Raw genomic sequence first — 17105 nt, forward strand, 5'->3', positions numbered from 1 at the left:
AGTTAGTTTGCGGCGTACGGTAAATAAGCCAGACAGGACCCACAAAGCAAGATACAAAACCTGAGGCAATGTTTCATACTGGATAGTGGGATCGTGCACCCCAAAGTCTGCTTTCTGAGTGTAAATAAACAACAATGGGCTGTGGCATCGGATTATTTAAAAACCTTCTTATGGCGTCACTATTTTTCCTAATACCTTGAATGCAACATGGTGATGAAAAACCCTACATATTATTAGTTTGTTAAAGTTGTTAAGACCGTGCATTCAATTTTTTGGCTGTTTGCAACAAAGAGTACCTTAAATCCAGAAATCTAAATACTTTAACGAGTTCCTTGCTATAATGTATCTCCGGAAAAATATCTATTCAACAACATTTTGCATTCAACGTTCAATTTTGCAAATATTAAAGTTCATAATCTTTACAAAAGCATGGTTTTATGTCACTTAAAGTTGATACAAATTACCATCTGAGAGCCACCGTTGCCCCATGTAATCTGAATACTCTTGCACAAGGATGGATTTTAGATCCAACAAGGGTTCCCGCATATGAACTGTATCACAGTCATGTTTCCACCAAATGCATGGGTACGCTTGGAAGAAAATACCTTATTCCTGAAACTCGGTGCAATCCTAACTACATCAGTGATTCTTGCAAATCAAACCTCCTAAAGAGATTTGATCCCTCTACAAGATGACCACCTCCACCTGTTAAAATTATTCAATCTGCGGGCAAGGTTAAACATTGCAACCATCTCCATCTTCCACCAAACTTAACAAGAGTACCACTCTTCCTACCATAAATTGTCTATGCTGCAGCAGAGAAAGCACGCTCAATTTCCTCCAGGGAGCGGCCCTTAGTTTCCACCACATTATTCATGACATAGATAACAGCCAGGAGACAGACAGAGGCAAATCCTAAATAAACTTTACTTATTCCGAATTTGTTAACCACGCTCAGGAAATAGAGACCTATAATGAAGTTTGACACCTGAAATAGCAAACAAGCAGTTAAAATAGTTGGCCAATCTTTCAAATGATATTACAAACAGGCACTTCAACTTCATTTTATGCAATGAGATAAGTGCAATATCCTACCCAATGCATTCCAAGAGACAAGGCAACAGCCTTTGCACGAATACGTGATGCAAATATCTCTGGGAGAAGTAGAGCTGGAACAGGGCCAGCTCCCAATGAAAATGATAAGACATACCTGTAAGCAACGGCATGTTCAGAACAAATCTTGCAATAAGTGTGATCATTCTTGAATATATAGTTTCAAGAAATACAAAAATTTTGTATTGCTATTAACAGAAAACCTATATACTCACAAGACTGTCCCAAGTACAGCGAGAGTTCCGGAGTATGGTGATAAAACTTTCCAAGAGAGTGACAAAGAAAGCAACAACATTGAAGCAGCCTGGACGAAAAAAATGTTACATTATATCTGGATAGCAATATCATAAAAAGAGTATATTCATTTCCTAACTTGTGATTGTATGCCATACTTCAGTAATTATCAATGTTCAACACATGATGCACATTCATAAATTATAAACATGACTAATTCTTTCAGACAAGCCTTTCTGTTTGATGGAGAATGCAAGAGGGCACTGTTCTGTCTGCTTTTTCCATTGTGGCGCTACCAAAAAAAATCAAAATCGTACATAATTTTACTTCAATCCCACTACCAACCTAGGCTTAGAATAAGGCAAATTGGCTTGTCCCTTCCAGAAAATATCATAGGCTATAGCCCATTACAAATGCAGACATGGGGGGGCAGAATTAAATAAGCACAATCATGGAATTCAGAAATCCATATGCTGCAGATTGAAAATCTGGACCAGTATTTATTGTTTTAACCTCTGATTACTTTGATTCACCTTTGATCCTCTTTTAGGTCATATATCTCTTCATATATTTAAGGGAAGCTGCTGAATGCTGATTTAAGTCCAAGCTTGAAACTCTGGGTAAAATTTAACATATCATCCACAACTTTGAACAAACTAAAAAATAATCTTAGGCAATAAACATCATTCAAACGAGAAGTAGTAAAGAACAAGATTTGTAGATGAGATTTAACATCTAAAATTGCAGGTAGATGTTGCTAGATTTACAGTCCTCAACTTTTCCAATTCTGTGTGGATTTCTAGCCTTTACAGCCAAAGAGCAGCATCCTGAACCATAGCTGTCTCTATTCCTACACCTACTATTTCATTAGCTACTTACACAAACACCAATCCTCCCACTATTTCTTAATGTAGTTCTGAAAACTCACCTATTTTATGTATCTTATTTGTAGTCTCCACCATGCTTATTGTTATTTAATAGTTCTAGTCAACATTCAGATAGAAAATTGACTAGTAAAGTTAAATTCAGTGTTCCACAGCCGTTGGGGACGGGGAGACGGGGGGACGCGGGGATGGGCTTCGGGGACGGGTTTCAGAGATGGGACTTGGGCCTGGGGAGAGGGAAACGCGTTTCCGTGGAACATTGGTTAAATTCAAAACTGAACAGCTGGTTTTGGGGCGTAATTGTTTTTTTTATCCTTCTTATTTATTTTACTTCATTTCTGTTTTGAATAGAAGGGGAAAAAAGAAGATGCTAATTTTAAACTCCATGTTGATAAGTATATACGATTTCTAACTCTGAGGAGAATGGCTTCTTCCCTCCTCTTAGTGTTTTCATAGGGTTGGGAAAGTGAGTTAGGTAAGGAATATCATATTTCCATTTTGTAGAAGGACTACTACAACTTGTATTAAAACCTGTATAATCAGACAAAGTCACAAAGTTCATGCTGGTATTAGGCGAGAACATAAAAAATATTGAAATATAAAAATTTACATTTCAATATTCAAAATCAAAATAAAAAATTATTATAATAATACTGATAGACATTTAATAGATTTTATTGAAAAAAAAAATGCAAACTTCTTTTGCTAGTGGAGCTTTTGAGTGTGAATTGTGCAACTCACAAAATTGATGAGAGCAATCTCACTTCACCAAGGGCTGTTGGCATCAGCCTTCCTCCTCCATTCTCAGCTGCAAATGGAGAGGAGGTTGGAGAGTCGAGCACAAATAAAGTTTTTCTTCTCCTGTGGATTCTTGTTCCTCTCAACTGAAACCCTAGCACTGTTTCTTTTCTGTCCATTCTCTGCAATTCTTCTGAAATCCTAAAAGTTGGTTTCCCATGGCTCTGTTGATGAAATTAGGTGCCCCTGACAGCATTCTGATTTTCATTGATTTTGCAGCAGGGTTGTCCAGCTGTCCTAATTCTCTAGCAACTCATTAGAAAGTGGCAGAACCTTAGGTGGGCAATTAAAAAGAAGATTGCTGCCATGTCCCTGATTTGTCTGCTGGAATTGGCACTGAAGGGAATTTGTGCCCCACAAGCTCGCAGTCCTCTTAATCAGAATCTGTGGATCCTCCTGACAGAGCCTTGGTCACAGAATCAGAGATCTCCTTCCATTGATGGGACGCAAGAAAAGCCAATTAAAATTTTGGAATTCTGAGAGGATGTTCTAAAGATAGAGATAATCATAAGGAGCAATCATAACTTCTGGGGTTGATCTGAATAATTAGGGTTCAAAAACTTCACCCTTGTTGGCAAGGGAGCTCTTCATTAGTCCTTGAGCAAAGGGTTTTCTTCATTGTGATTTGCAAATCAGTATAGGATAGAGAAACGCTAATCTGGAAAGGGCTGTGGTCTTTAAAGTAGGGCATATTAGTGTTTAAAACCATGGTACCAAAGTATAATCCACTTACAGAGACCTTTTTGGTCACTCCAATTTGGGTTAGATTGCCTAACCTGCCTCTGTAATTTTGCAGCACCTCTAGCTTATCTTTCATTGTAAATTCCTTTGGAAAAGTTGTAGTTCCATGTGAATTTGAGCGCCACTCTCATTTCACCTTCACAAGGATTCTTGTCGAAATGGATTTATCCAAGTAATGTTCCCGTACCCGATTCGGCAACTTCAGTTAATGTTCACAATAAAATAACTTTTCTATGCGGTGCCCCTTTTGGACAAACAAATCATTGATTTTTAGGTTTTTAGGTCTTGCAAATTGAAAGGAGTTCATGCAAGCTTTAGGTTAGCAAAGCTCAGATATCAAGTTTTGGCTCATTACAATTTTGTTTACAAAATCGCCGAGTTGTTGATATATGCATGTATTCACATATAATTTTTTAGTGTTACCGAAGTGTGAATGCCATTTATGTGTATTATTTTACAGAAAAAATTAGTACATCTTTTATATGTTACAGTTTAAGTGTGTTTTTAGTCAGTGTGGCACCACAGGGGCACTAAGGTATATGAACAATTACACAGTGGCATGAGTTAATTCTTCACAAAGCTGATGGAAGGCTAAGAATTTTGTAGTTGATCTTTATTTCAGAAATCTTGACTCAGATTGTATTTTGATGTGTTCTGTCCCTTCGCGTGGTGCAATTCACTATCGTTTGTACTTTGTGCATGTATTGTTCAATGTTTATAAAATCTTCCGATTTTCAAATTTTCATTTATAAAGATTGTAACTTTTTTCAGTTGTGTGAAACTTACGTAAACTTTTGTACATTGGTGTTACCTAAAACCTGTATCCTGTATTTTCAAAGCTCTCATAACCATCCTCGTCCTTGTTTCCAGGTAACTATCTGAAATTCTCAATTAATAATGGTTGTGCTAACCGCAGATGCACTCCAATGCACTATTACAAGATGGGTGACACCAGCTTGTGCAAATGCTAATCTTTGTGCTAAGAATCAACAGCAATGGTTACTGCACCAATACTTGCAACATTCAGTCATTAGATATGAGCAAGCCAGAAAATGAGATTTGAACGGTCTTAAAGTCACCAATATATGAATAGCCTATAAAAGAATGGTTTAGGAGGGATGATCAATAGGGTAAAAGTTCTTGAGATTGTATATTTCTTCATTGTTTAGAATCAGTTCTTACCATCATCTTGGTAGAAAATATCATAGAATTTTAACTAGCCAACATTCCAGACCCTCTCCATCCCTTCAGATGATCTGTAAATACTCCTCTTCATCTGATTCCAAATAAGGGAAGCACTAATGATGTCATCAGGGAAGATATGTATCTGCAATATATTCTGGTCATTTGAAACTCTCCCACAGCTTCTCCGACCTTACATGACCTTTTGTGTTGATTATTACTTGTAGATTATTGTTAGCACTATCATTCATCGTGTAGACTACTACATGACCTTACATGACTTTTGGTATATAATTAAATGTATATTCAGCTTCATTGTGCTCAAGGTCCCAAAATTCCTCTTAGACAATTTAGAATTTAGACTACAGAGCATTCTCATTGATCGATTGAGGGCAATGGGCACATTCTCATGATTTCTGGATAAAAGCTGAACTGCATATTTCACAAGATGATAGAATGTGTTGCCTTCTCTGTCTAGGATATTAAGGCAGAGAACTTCAATGTCATGTGTCCCATCTGCTATAGATTACAGAGAGTAAATATTGTTTGTATAAAGATTCTAGGATATGGAGGCAGAGAACTTCGATGTCATGCATCCCATCTGCTGAGATTAGAGAGATAATATCTCATTTGTCTAAAGATTCTAGAAGTTTGCCTAGTTCCTTATTCAGATGACTTTGCAGGGAATTGTGAGGAATACCAAAATGATTAGCTTGTTCTCAACTATTCCATAAGTTAGATATGTTAAGGATCCTTTGGATGCTACCCACACAGGTAGTAAAAGATTTGTGACAGTGAGCAGCTAGCAAAGTTGCTCCATCACCCTCCTTTTTCTGGATTAGGCACAACAAGATTGTTTTCCTTAACGGTGAGAGAGGATTATATCTCTACATCTACGATCCACAACATTCTTAAGGACATGTAATAACAGTCTCCTATATATTTTTAGAGGGATTATCGACCATGGACATCGTTGGGGTCCACATTATTTCCCAGAGAGGCTCACTTAGTCCAGCCTTAAATTATTACTTGTAGTTAAAAAAAATTCTTAACCATTCAATTTGACAATGAAACCAAGATCACCCTCAAATTCTCCTTGAATGCTCTGTTCTAAAACAGAATGTTTCTGAAATATTCAAGAGGAGGAAGATAAACTTATCATTATTATTATTGATCATGTTTAAGGACTACAAATTCTCCTTGAATTCTCTATTCTAGAAAAGAGTCTTTATGCTATAATCCAGTAGAGAAAGATAAACTAATCATTATATCGATCAAGTTTAAGGACATTGCTTTCGTTTTGCATGTCGAGTTAAAGTGAAAATTTGCAAGAATGGATCAACAAATAAAATATCCACAAAGTCTTTCATTTGTTGATCACGCGTGAAATCTCATCAACGAAGTCACGTCTGCAGTTGTCTCGCTTGATATTAGTGTTATAATCCTTGCTAAAAAATAGATTTTTTGGGAGAACGATGTAATTTTCCAAGCCCAAACACATAAAGTCAAACTTCAATAAGCAGACCACATTGGGTCCTAGAGTCATTTCCAAGGATTAATGTCACCCTGATCACCACTAACAAGCCCACAAATTCAATAAACCACTCCAATATGTTCTGCAAATGAGTCACCCACAATGATAACTCTCTTCACTAATATGCCCTACACAAAAAGTATACATCACATTCCTGAAGTACCATTCACATGTTTTATCCAACATTTCTGCAACCTATTCCTCAGCTCAACTCTCTCTAAAAATCCACTTCAAAAAGATACTCGTAAAAGAACTTACGAGATCAGTAGCAACTCTATGAGAACTTGTTATTCAGCCTTGAGCACCTTTGTACCACAGCAACACTCTGCTAATGTTGCCAAGGATGTTTTGTGACTCGTTACTGTAAGTTAATGGGTCAAGACAATATAAATAAAACTCTTGCAACTCTAGTAAAGTAGTTATACTGGCAAATAACAAGCAGGAGTTTCAAGTTCATATATGTGTGTGCATAAAAATGCCCCACAAGAAGTTGGCCAAATTGAAGCAATGACTTATGTGTCCTTTGTGAGCAAATGAAACTGATGTATCCATCTATCATGTGAGTATGCAACTGTCAAAGTACTAAAAATGTATAAATATTGCTTCAAGTCACCTTGTACAGTTTAGCTAGTCAATAGCAGGAATCTCAAGAGAAAAAAACAGTGCTCAAATTGGCATTTGTGAATGACTAAACCTTTTCATGTAGCGGCATATGTCTCCATCCACTAGGAAATAATAGGAACCTAAAGAGAATAAACAGTGCTCCAATTGGCATTGTAGCATGTCTCACATAGTAGTAGACCTCTAAACCCACTAGGAAATTATGTACGAGATAATTGTTAGTAAAAAACTAGTCATATTTATAGATCATGTAGTTCCTAGATTGTTCTGCAATTGATGAACAGTTATACATAAAATTTCCACTCACAAACTGATATCAAATAGACTGTTGTATGAAAAAATAACAAGTAAACAAGTTTGAGAAGGAAACAGGGCAAACAGATCATTTGAATTACTGATTGGAAATGTTCCCTTGACTGTTTTACAATGATAAAGTATAATGAGAGACCAATAGATCTGATGAACCTGTATCACATTTTTGGAACCATCCTCTTCAATTCAGACCAAAAAATGGCATTTCTAGGGATAAGGCCATCCCCAAGACAACACGACACTAGAAAAACATTCCTCTGTCATGCCCCCACCACCACTATCAGGGAGGAGAGCTCCCTGGAACATCTCCCTAAGAGAGAGCATTTCCAGTGCATCTCCCCCTGCGTGGACATCAAGGGGATGCTAAGACAGCCCTACGACCCTCATGAAACTTAACCACATTCCTCAAACATCCTAGAAACCTGCAGCCATTACCCACATCTGGTACTTTAAAAAACAAAAAGATTTTTAAATAAAGGCATTTTATGAAATTTGTACCAACTCTAACCCTAATAGCCTTATGGGCCCCACCCACACCCTAAATGCTAAAAAAAGGCTATGAATATTATATATCCCTCACATTTAGACCAAACGAATTCTTCAACTTCACTGTTAGTTCTCAAAAGAATGAAGATTTGGTTAGAATTAAGGAGAGTTTGGTGTTAGAGAAAACATAGTGATAAAATTATGAAAGTTTCATGTGCCTACTAACAATAAGAATAAACTAAATAACTAACTAATAAAGGCAGGTTTCCTTCCAACGTGATTCAATATAAATGGTCTTTCAATGCCCGACTTTGATCCAAAAAATTCATTCAGCTAACTAACTTCTCAACAAGGGTTACTTGGGGTTTAGGGGTTTGAAACAAAAGGAATAGAAAAGGGTATTTCCAAACACTTAATTTTTATTCATTTTCTCTCCTCCATTGTGTGAATCCTTGTTTTCAAAAGAATTGCTTAGATAAATTTGCTTGTGGTTTTTGAGCTTGGATTTGATCTTGACAAGGATTTCAAAGGATTTGTTGTGCATCGCTTTCAAAGAAGCAACCTCCATTGTTGAGAGATTGCTAGATTAAAGGCATTTTCTTTTTTGATATAGATATGCAATTGTTTAAATGCATTTCATGTTTTGCCATGCTCCAAATGTGGTGGATTGTATATGGCTTTATTTGCATAAGGATAGATTTATAATAGAATTTATAAATTAGTTTGTTGTGCAAATTTGAAGCTCAAAAATTTTATTATTATTGGAAAATGCATTTTTCATTGGAAATATTACAAAAATTCCCTAAAAGAATGATCTCCTATTATTGCATTCTAAACAATATCTTTTGCTTTAGTAATTTCACATTTTAAAATATGAGAAAATCTAAGGTTCATCAATGGTGGATTTCAAGTTTGTATGATTCTTAATATTTTTTGAAAATGTCAAATTTAAAATCTAGACCATATTTGATGATTGTTAGGATGAATGGTCCTCCCATACAAAAGAGTTTGCATTTGATTTGGCAACACATATTGTCGGTTCTGCCTTGTTTTCCATACCATGACTGATTAGATCACTTTCAGTCTTTTGAAGTTAGGAATGAACACCAAAGTTACAAGTAAAGTGAACTCTCACCGCCCTCCCAAACTGAAATAAAAATCAATGGATGTGATAGATGACAGGATAAATCTAAAAATATAAAACTGAACGAGGATCAAGCGAAAACAAACATAATTCAAATATGATCCACTTCTAATGCCAAATTCCTATTTTGGATTCGTGGCATGATAGTGAAGGGAATTATTGCAATCTTTGCATGATTGTTGGAATTTTGTTGAGGATCTCCCATTGTAGATGGGGGCATACTTCTCAACACCATCATGATAAAACTCTGCCTTCCTATACCTAGTAGTCTCTTCCTTGATTTCATCAAATCTTTGTATCCAGCTTGTTCACTTAAAACCTATGTGAGGACTTGTGAATATCGCCATTTCTTTATTGTAATTGATAATTATTGCTATTTCCTTTGTTTGCAATTGGTGGTTATTGTCCTTTCCATTGTTTGCAATTGGTGGTTATCACCATTCCCATTGTATATCACTGGTTAATGTCATGATTGAAATGTGTGTGCTTATTGGACACCTCTCGTATGAGATGTGATTGGTATGCATTATTCTTCAGCTATTTTGTTTTGCATGTATGTTGTTGCTTATTGGATGCCTTGTGTATGAGATGTGATTGGTATGCATGAGTCTTCAGCCATTCTGTTTTGCATGTATGTTAGTGGACTGCCTAGTCAATGACCTTCCAGTTCAAAGGGGTGGGCCTCAAGGTCCTACATGGTTGGGTGGGGATCACCATTGGGACTAGATGGAATCTTGGAGATGCTGATTGGATGGCATGTTGAGCTCGTGGCATTTAAATACTTTTAGCTTTCCATTTTTGGTCTCATGAAAAAGATATAAAGTAGGATCTTGTGATCCCTGATTTAAGTGATTAATTGTATATTATTGAAATTTATCCTCTAGGAATTGAACCATCCATACCTAGGGTGTGGATCGTTACATCGTATTATGTATATGTCTTCATTTGAGTTTCTTTTGCATTTCAACTTATGAGGGATTTATTATGATGTGAAAAGTCCTAATTCTAAAATGTGCAGGCATAGTTTGCATTAGAAGTTGAAATGACACTTGTTGCTTATGTTATGCTATATGTTTGCCACTAAGATAAGTTACAATCTAAGCATACATGAACAAGATGTTGAACTTTCAGCTCTATGGATAAGAGTTAACATTGTCCATGTATGCCTATGTTGTATGGGATGAAGAGGCGCACTGTCTTATGAATAGTAATATGATATGGTTAGAAATGAATATATGATTTCCATGGTTTTCAGACTTGTCAAATTGAATCCTAAGCACGATAAAAATCATTGGTTCAAAACTGTTTTATAGCAGCTCTTAAATTGAGGATGCTACGACATGTTGTGTCTAAACCTGTCGGCTAGGATTAGCTTTGAGTCTTGTGAGTTGAATTTATTCTTTTGGGGGTTGAAATATAGCCCTCAATGTCAGCTTGGATGTGGCCATTGTTGAGGATCCTTTGTCATCCTTTGTGTCAATTTTGACCTCAAGAAGTCATACTGTATAACAGCCCAAAAATCACTAGTTTTACCAGGGCTCAACCTTGAGATAGCTATGGGCAATTGCAGAACCATTAATGGGGCTATTTTGACCAATATAGGGCAATCCTAGGACAGAAGGTAGTTGTCAATTGTTTATGGAAAATTTTCCTAAAAGAAAGTTGTTCCCAAAGGCTGCCCTGAGACCTATCATCCTGGTTTGATAGTATTTTGTGTCTTTTGTCAGTTAGGAATGCTTCATTCTGTGTTGTGAGTTGCGCCTCAAACCTCCTAGTTAGACTTTCCTTGTGGTTTAGATGGCATTTCCACATCATTTGAGATGTGTGAATGTTATTGATTTGTATTGTGGAATGGAAATGGAGGCCCATCTGCAAGAGATGGTGTTAGTGGCCTTGTACCCTTTTACCATGGTTAGAGGAAACTCTATCCTCTAATATAGTCATTGCGATGTGTTGTGACGTTTTCACACATCGCCCCATTGCAAATGGAGACCCTTGCTTTTTTTGCTTTTTAGGGTTTGTTTTCTAGGTCTTTTAGGGTTTTGTTAGTTGGCCTTTGCATTTTGAGTGTTGTTGGGGAGATCAATAGGATAGCAAGTCCGGCTTGAGTGAAGTCCTGATCCTGAAATTTGGCTAAGTCTGGAATGTCCTGATCCTGAATTTGACTAAGTCTGGAAACTGAAAAACCTCAAAAAACTAGATTTTGCAATATAACTCCTGGAGGTCTGAAACCACTCTCAAACATCCTGAAAGTCTCTTATACTTAAATGTTATATTCCATAAAAATTATCCTGATAGAGAGTTCAAAAAGTCAACTTTCGCTCCTGTCCTTCATTGAGGATCCAGAGCAAATTTCGCTCCTGTCCCTCTCCAAGGGACCAAGGCAAAGCGCTCCTGTCCCTCACCAAGGGACCAGGGCGAAAAGACTTATTTGAGTCATTCTTGGCCTTATTTGGTCAAATTGAAACATCAAAGGCATGATGAAGGACGAAATGAGCATGATAGAGCATCCAAACTTGACAATGAAATGATGAAGTTTTTGCCTAGAAGGTCAAATTCGTTCCTGTCCCTCACTGAAGGACCAAAGCGCTTTTCTTTATATGCACAATTTTAGACCTTTTTTGGACATTAACTTTTATTCATAGCATGAAGTAAGGTGAAATCTTCCCTAGCAAAGGAAATTTGAGATGAAAATTGTAGTGATTTGACCTTGAGGACAAAATTCGCTCTTGTCCCTCACTGAAGGACTGAAGCTTGATTTTCAAATTTGCACTGTTCTTGCAGGATCAAGACAATTTTATGATTGGAAGAGATCAAGGAGGGCATGTTTTGTCCATTGAATATAATTTAAGCAGTCTACAAAGGAGTAAATCAACCCAAATGACAAAAAGTGCTCCTGTCCCTCACTGAAGGACCGTGCCACTTTTTCAAGTTTCTCCTATTTGTTTGATATTTTATGGCAAAACTTGACTTGGATGGGAAGGACGAAGGATGTTTTATGCCTTGGACGCAATTGAGAGATTTAAAGAACAAAAGGGTATGCCAAGATGTCAAAAGTGCTCCCGTCCCTCACTGAAGGACCGTCCCACTTTTCCAAAAGTGCTCCCGTCCCTCACTAAAGGACCGTCCCACTTTTCTAAAAATCCAAATTTCTTGCAAAGGCAAGGCAAGTTGCGTGATTGAAATGAATGAAAGAGGGCAAGATTCATCCATTGAAGATAATTTGGAAGACTAGCAAAGGACGAATTGGCTTAAAAATGAAAAAGTGCTCCCGTCCCTCACTGAAGGACCGTCCCACTTTTTCAAAAGCGCTCCTGTCCCTCACCAAGGGACCAGGGCGAAAATGCCTTAAGGCAAGCTCCTTCCAAAGATCACATGAATTGAACTTAAAGTTCCAGATAAAATGCCATTTTGAACGTCAAGGATGAGGTTTTGAACGTAAAAAAATGAAGGATGGAGGACAAAAATGCAGGAGCGCTCCTATCCCTCTCCAAGGGACCAGAGCGAAGTTATCAACATTCATTATTTTTTGCCTTATTTTAGCAAATCGCACTAGATGCCAAGTTCGCTAAAAAGCTTCGAAATATTTTAAAAATTTTAATTAAATTGGCATTTAGTAAAGGCGCATGGCATTTAATAAATTAATTTTGAGCCTTAGAAAATCGAAATTTTAATTATAAAGGCATTTAAAATTAATTTTTATTAAATTAAAATTAAAAGATGAAGCGCTTGAGGTATTATTTTTATTCATTTTATCAAGTCGACCTCTTCTTTTTTTTTAATTTTATTTATTTTTTTGCCTTTATTTGCAAGGTCGGCCTCATGGGTAAGTGGAAGGTGAGCGCTCTATATATTGGAGGTGTTGTTTCACAATTCAAATCATTCAATCATCCTTTCAAGTGCGAAATTGGAGAGCAATTTGAGGAGCGAAATCCAGAGGAGCGGAGTGAATTTCTACTAAGTGTGGAAGAAGCTAGTGGAGGGCGAAATTCATCTTGAAAGCTATTGGAGAGGCGTATTTCTTGCTAGTTTGGAGGATAATTTCTAGATTTTTGAAGACATTTGAAGGCGAATTTCCAGATTTTTGAAGAGGAAGGTGGAGTTCTTTTCCAAGCTAAAGGAGGTGCATTTTATCCAAGGGAGAGCTTTGATCTACACTTTGCCTAGCAAAATTCATCTATTTTTACATCATTTCTTAGAGTTTAAAACTCAAGAGGAGGTATCAAGATGGCAACTCCAAAGCCCGGAGGATCTACAAGTCAGCAGGTTCTCATCAAGGATGATCGAGCAAGGACAAGGGCGACCTCCTCCAGCCTAGCATCGACAAGGACGACCTTCTTTGGACTAACGTCATCAAGGACGACTTCTCCAATCTAGTATTCCAAGGCGAGGTACAACAATCATCCTGCACATCAAGGACACAAGAAGTTAGAACAAGGGTTCGTTGAAGAAGCAGATAGTACCAGATGAATTAATTAAAGCTAGCTTCTCAACAACATCAAGTTGAATATCTACCAAGTTACAAGTGTCAGACGAGGTGGCATCCTAGTCATCACTTCTCCAGTCAGTGTGGTCCACCTCAGCATTTCCAGATTCAATGTACCTAACTCATGGAAGGTGGCACAAACTCCGATGTACCTACCCCAGCTATCCATTGGTGGAATTTTCTAGAGAGGACATGTGTCCAAGCAATACAATTTTATCATTGGTCAAGCATTAAATGTTATGTAATGGTTGTAACAAACCCTAATTAGGGTTTTCATTGTTGAATCTTGGCCATTGATCTCGAATTGATCTAAGCCATCGAATTGTATTGAAGGCACTATATAAGCCCTGGCATTTCATTTTGTAAAGGCATTAGAGAGTTAGAATATGGTTGGAAGCAGTTAGAAGATAGATAGAAAGTAGTTAGAAGATGATTAGCTAGTTGATAGAATAGCAATTAAAGTAGAGTAGAGAGAGAAGGCAAAGATTGTTGCCAAGATGTTGTTGTAAAAGACTTGTAACTTCATTGAAGAAATGGTGAAATTTATGGGTCGATTAGACAATTTGCATGGTCTTTATACTTCTCATATTTGATTTCATGTTATTAGATGAGTGGAAGAAATGTGCTTGATTGATGGTGAAATTCGTATATCCATACTACTAGCAGTTTGTTGATTGCAGACTTGCCTTGCGTAGTCAACTAGAATCATTCAACTTGAGCTTAACTTCAATTGTCGCTTCTTCATCGATATGCATCAACCTGATGGTGTCTATGCCTGCAATGATGATTTGAACATCTTAAAGCTTTCCTTCGAAGATCGCACTAACCTTGTGGAGATGGTCCTGGGATGTCAAAACAAGACTTAGTTAGAATTTCATCAAAGATCATTCATTGCTCTTACATTCTTAGTGTTAGGATTAGATCTTTTCCTCGCCCTCATCTTTTTTCCTTTTTTCAAGTCAAAGCTAGTAAGAGCCTGTGTTCCAGCAATATTCAAAGCAAATCAGAAGTTCAGGCATCAAATGTAAGTCCCCTTGTGATTCCAGCAAATCACATCATACCACAGAGAGCTTATCCACACGTAGAGACCCTACATACAAGAACCTTGAAGTCATCCCGATTGATCCTTTTCGCGACATCTTCAGCATTCGGAGGCTTTACTCAAGAGAGGATAAGGTACCTTTAGGTATTTTATTCTGTGTTTGATAGTGTACAAAATACACGTCAACACGATGAGGTCAACATGCAACATTATATATGACTTCCATTTGTGCATTGACATTGTGCTCTACATCTGTTGTTGCATTGTGTCGCAACATCTCTAGTGTGCAGGTGTTCATTATGGCACGTTTGTGTCACAATTGTATTGCAAGAACATTGTTCATCCATTAATTAACACCATTAATGTCTTGGGAAAAACCTTGGGGCATTACATATCCCTCGTTGTTTAGACATGGCAAATTCTTCAAATTGGCTGTTAATTCTCTAAAGGATGAAGATTTGGTTAAAAAAAGTGACGACTTGGTGTTGGAGAAATACAGTGATAAAATAATGAAGATAGTGTGTAACAGGAAAGTCTATGTTGTCTTGTTGGTGGCAGAAGCTCTATAGCACTACAAGGACACTGTGAGAGGCACTGTCCCCAGACCCCATGAGGGGCGTTGTCCCCGAGAACTCTGCAAGCCACTGCCCCCAAATCAAGGTCCCACCAATCTCCCTATTCCAACCATGGAGCCATAGTTCAAACTTTATACCAGAAAAAGGATGATCACGACTTAGATTCAACAAGCAATAGGTAGCAAGAATCGTCAGAACATTATTGTGAAATAAGTACAAGCTGCATTTCAGCAACAGCAGTCACATGATGTCAGATTAAGCTAAAATTTGATAGATATCTGTTGTGACCATTTCACACATCGCCCCATTAAAATGGGGACACCCTCTTTTTCGCTTTTGTTTTGCCTGTTCTTCTCTCTGTTTTTAGGGTTTTGAGTGAGTGAGTGAGTTGTCTGGGCTAGGGCTAAACCTTAAGGGTTTCTTCCGAATGCTTTTCAGGCTAAGTCCAATCAAATTTTGAAAGTTATTAAGCATCCTCCCGAAGATTGAGATTTTTTGAAATAAGGTGAGTCTGTCAGGAAGGTCAGATATGTCTCAGGTTAGGTCTAGTCAGGGTTTTTTGAGGGAAAATTCAAATTTTGTCTAAGTGTTAGCATTTTGAAGATGAAATTGTACATTCTTGCCTAGGTAAATTTTGATCAAATTTTGGAGGCAAGATGATGCCTGAAACAGAGAAAGTGCTCCTGTCCTTCACTAGAGGCCCAGGGCGAATTTCATTCTAAGTGCAAATTCTGATTTTGCGAGAGCTTGCTAACTGATTCCTGGCCTTGAAGATGACCTAACTCTACCTTGTGAAATGATTGGAGACCTAAATTTTGAATATTTTAGCCAGAAAGGACGAAAGTGCTCCCGTCCCTCACCAAGGGACCAGAACACAAATGTTATTTTATGCATATTTGTCACTGACTTTTCTATTTTGTTTTGTGCAAGGTCTTCCAGAATGATAATTGGACATGACTTGATACTTTTGAAGATTTTGAAGGCACAAAAATGGTGAATTTTGAAGGTTGAAGGAAAAAGTGGTCTCGTCCTTCTCCAAGGGACCAAGGCAAAGTGCTCCCGTCCCTCACTAAAGGACCAAGGCGAAAAGACTTATTTGAGACATTCCTGGCCTTGTTTGGTTAAATTGAGACATCAAAGACATGGTGAAGGACGAAATGAACATGATAAAGCATCCAGACTTGATTGAAAACAAAGAAATGATGAAGTTTTTGCCTAGAAGGTAAAAAGTGCTCCCGTCCCTCACTAAAGGACCAGAGCACTTTTCTTTATATGCATAATTTTAGACCTTTATTGGACATTAACTTCTATTCATAGCATGAAGTAAGATGAAATCTTCCCTAGCAAAGAAATTTCGAGGTGAAAAGTGAGACAATTTGGCTTAGAAGGTAAAAAATGCTCCCGTCCCTCACTGAAGGACCGTGCCACTTTTTTCAAATTTGCACTATCTTTGCAAGGTTAAGGTGATTTTATGATTTGAAGAGGTTTAGGGAAGCATGTTTTGTCCATTGAATATAATTTAAGCAGTCTACAAAGGAGTAAATCAACCCAAATGACAAAAAGTGCTCCCGTCCCTCACTGAAGGACCGTGCCACTTTTTCAAGTTTCTCTTCATTGTTCGATATTTTATGATAAAACTTGACTTGGATGGGAAAGACGAATGATGTTTTATGCCTTGGACGCAATTGAGAGGTTTAAAGAGCAAAAAGTATGCCAAAATGACAAAAAGTGCTCCCATCCCTCACCAAGGGACCAAGACAAAGTGCTCCCGTCCCTCACTGAAGGACCATCCCACTTTTCTAAAAATACAAATTTCTTGCAAAGGCAAGGCAAGTTGCGTGATTGAAATGAATGAGAGAAGGCAAGATTCATCCATTGAAGATAATTTCGAAGGCTAGCAAAGGAAAAATAAGCTTGTAATTGCAAAAGTGCTCCCGTCCCTCACTGAAGGAC

At 37.5% G+C, this 17105-nt stretch overlaps 1 protein-coding gene across 1 annotated transcript in view; it reads right to left on the reverse strand.

Moving 5' to 3' along the window:
* Nucleotides 1-361: 361 nt before the first annotated feature.
* The window catches only part of LOC131071341 (plastidic glucose transporter 4), a 34280-nt gene continuing 17536 nt past the window's right edge, over nt 362-17105 (reverse strand). The window contains exons 12-14 of the mRNA XM_058007137.2: nt 1329-1417; nt 1096-1210; nt 362-988 (exon numbers count right to left, since the gene is read on the reverse strand). Coding sequence (XP_057863120.1) covers nt 806-988; nt 1096-1210; nt 1329-1417 — 387 coding nt within the window. The 3' untranslated portion in view covers nt 362-805. The remainder of the gene's footprint in view (nt 989-1095; nt 1211-1328; nt 1418-17105) is intronic.

The sequence above is a fragment of the Cryptomeria japonica genome, chromosome 2 (genome assembly GCF_030272615.1).
Source record: "Cryptomeria japonica chromosome 2, Sugi_1.0, whole genome shotgun sequence".
Classification (NCBI taxonomy): Eukaryota; Viridiplantae; Streptophyta; class Pinopsida; order Cupressales; family Cupressaceae; genus Cryptomeria; species Cryptomeria japonica.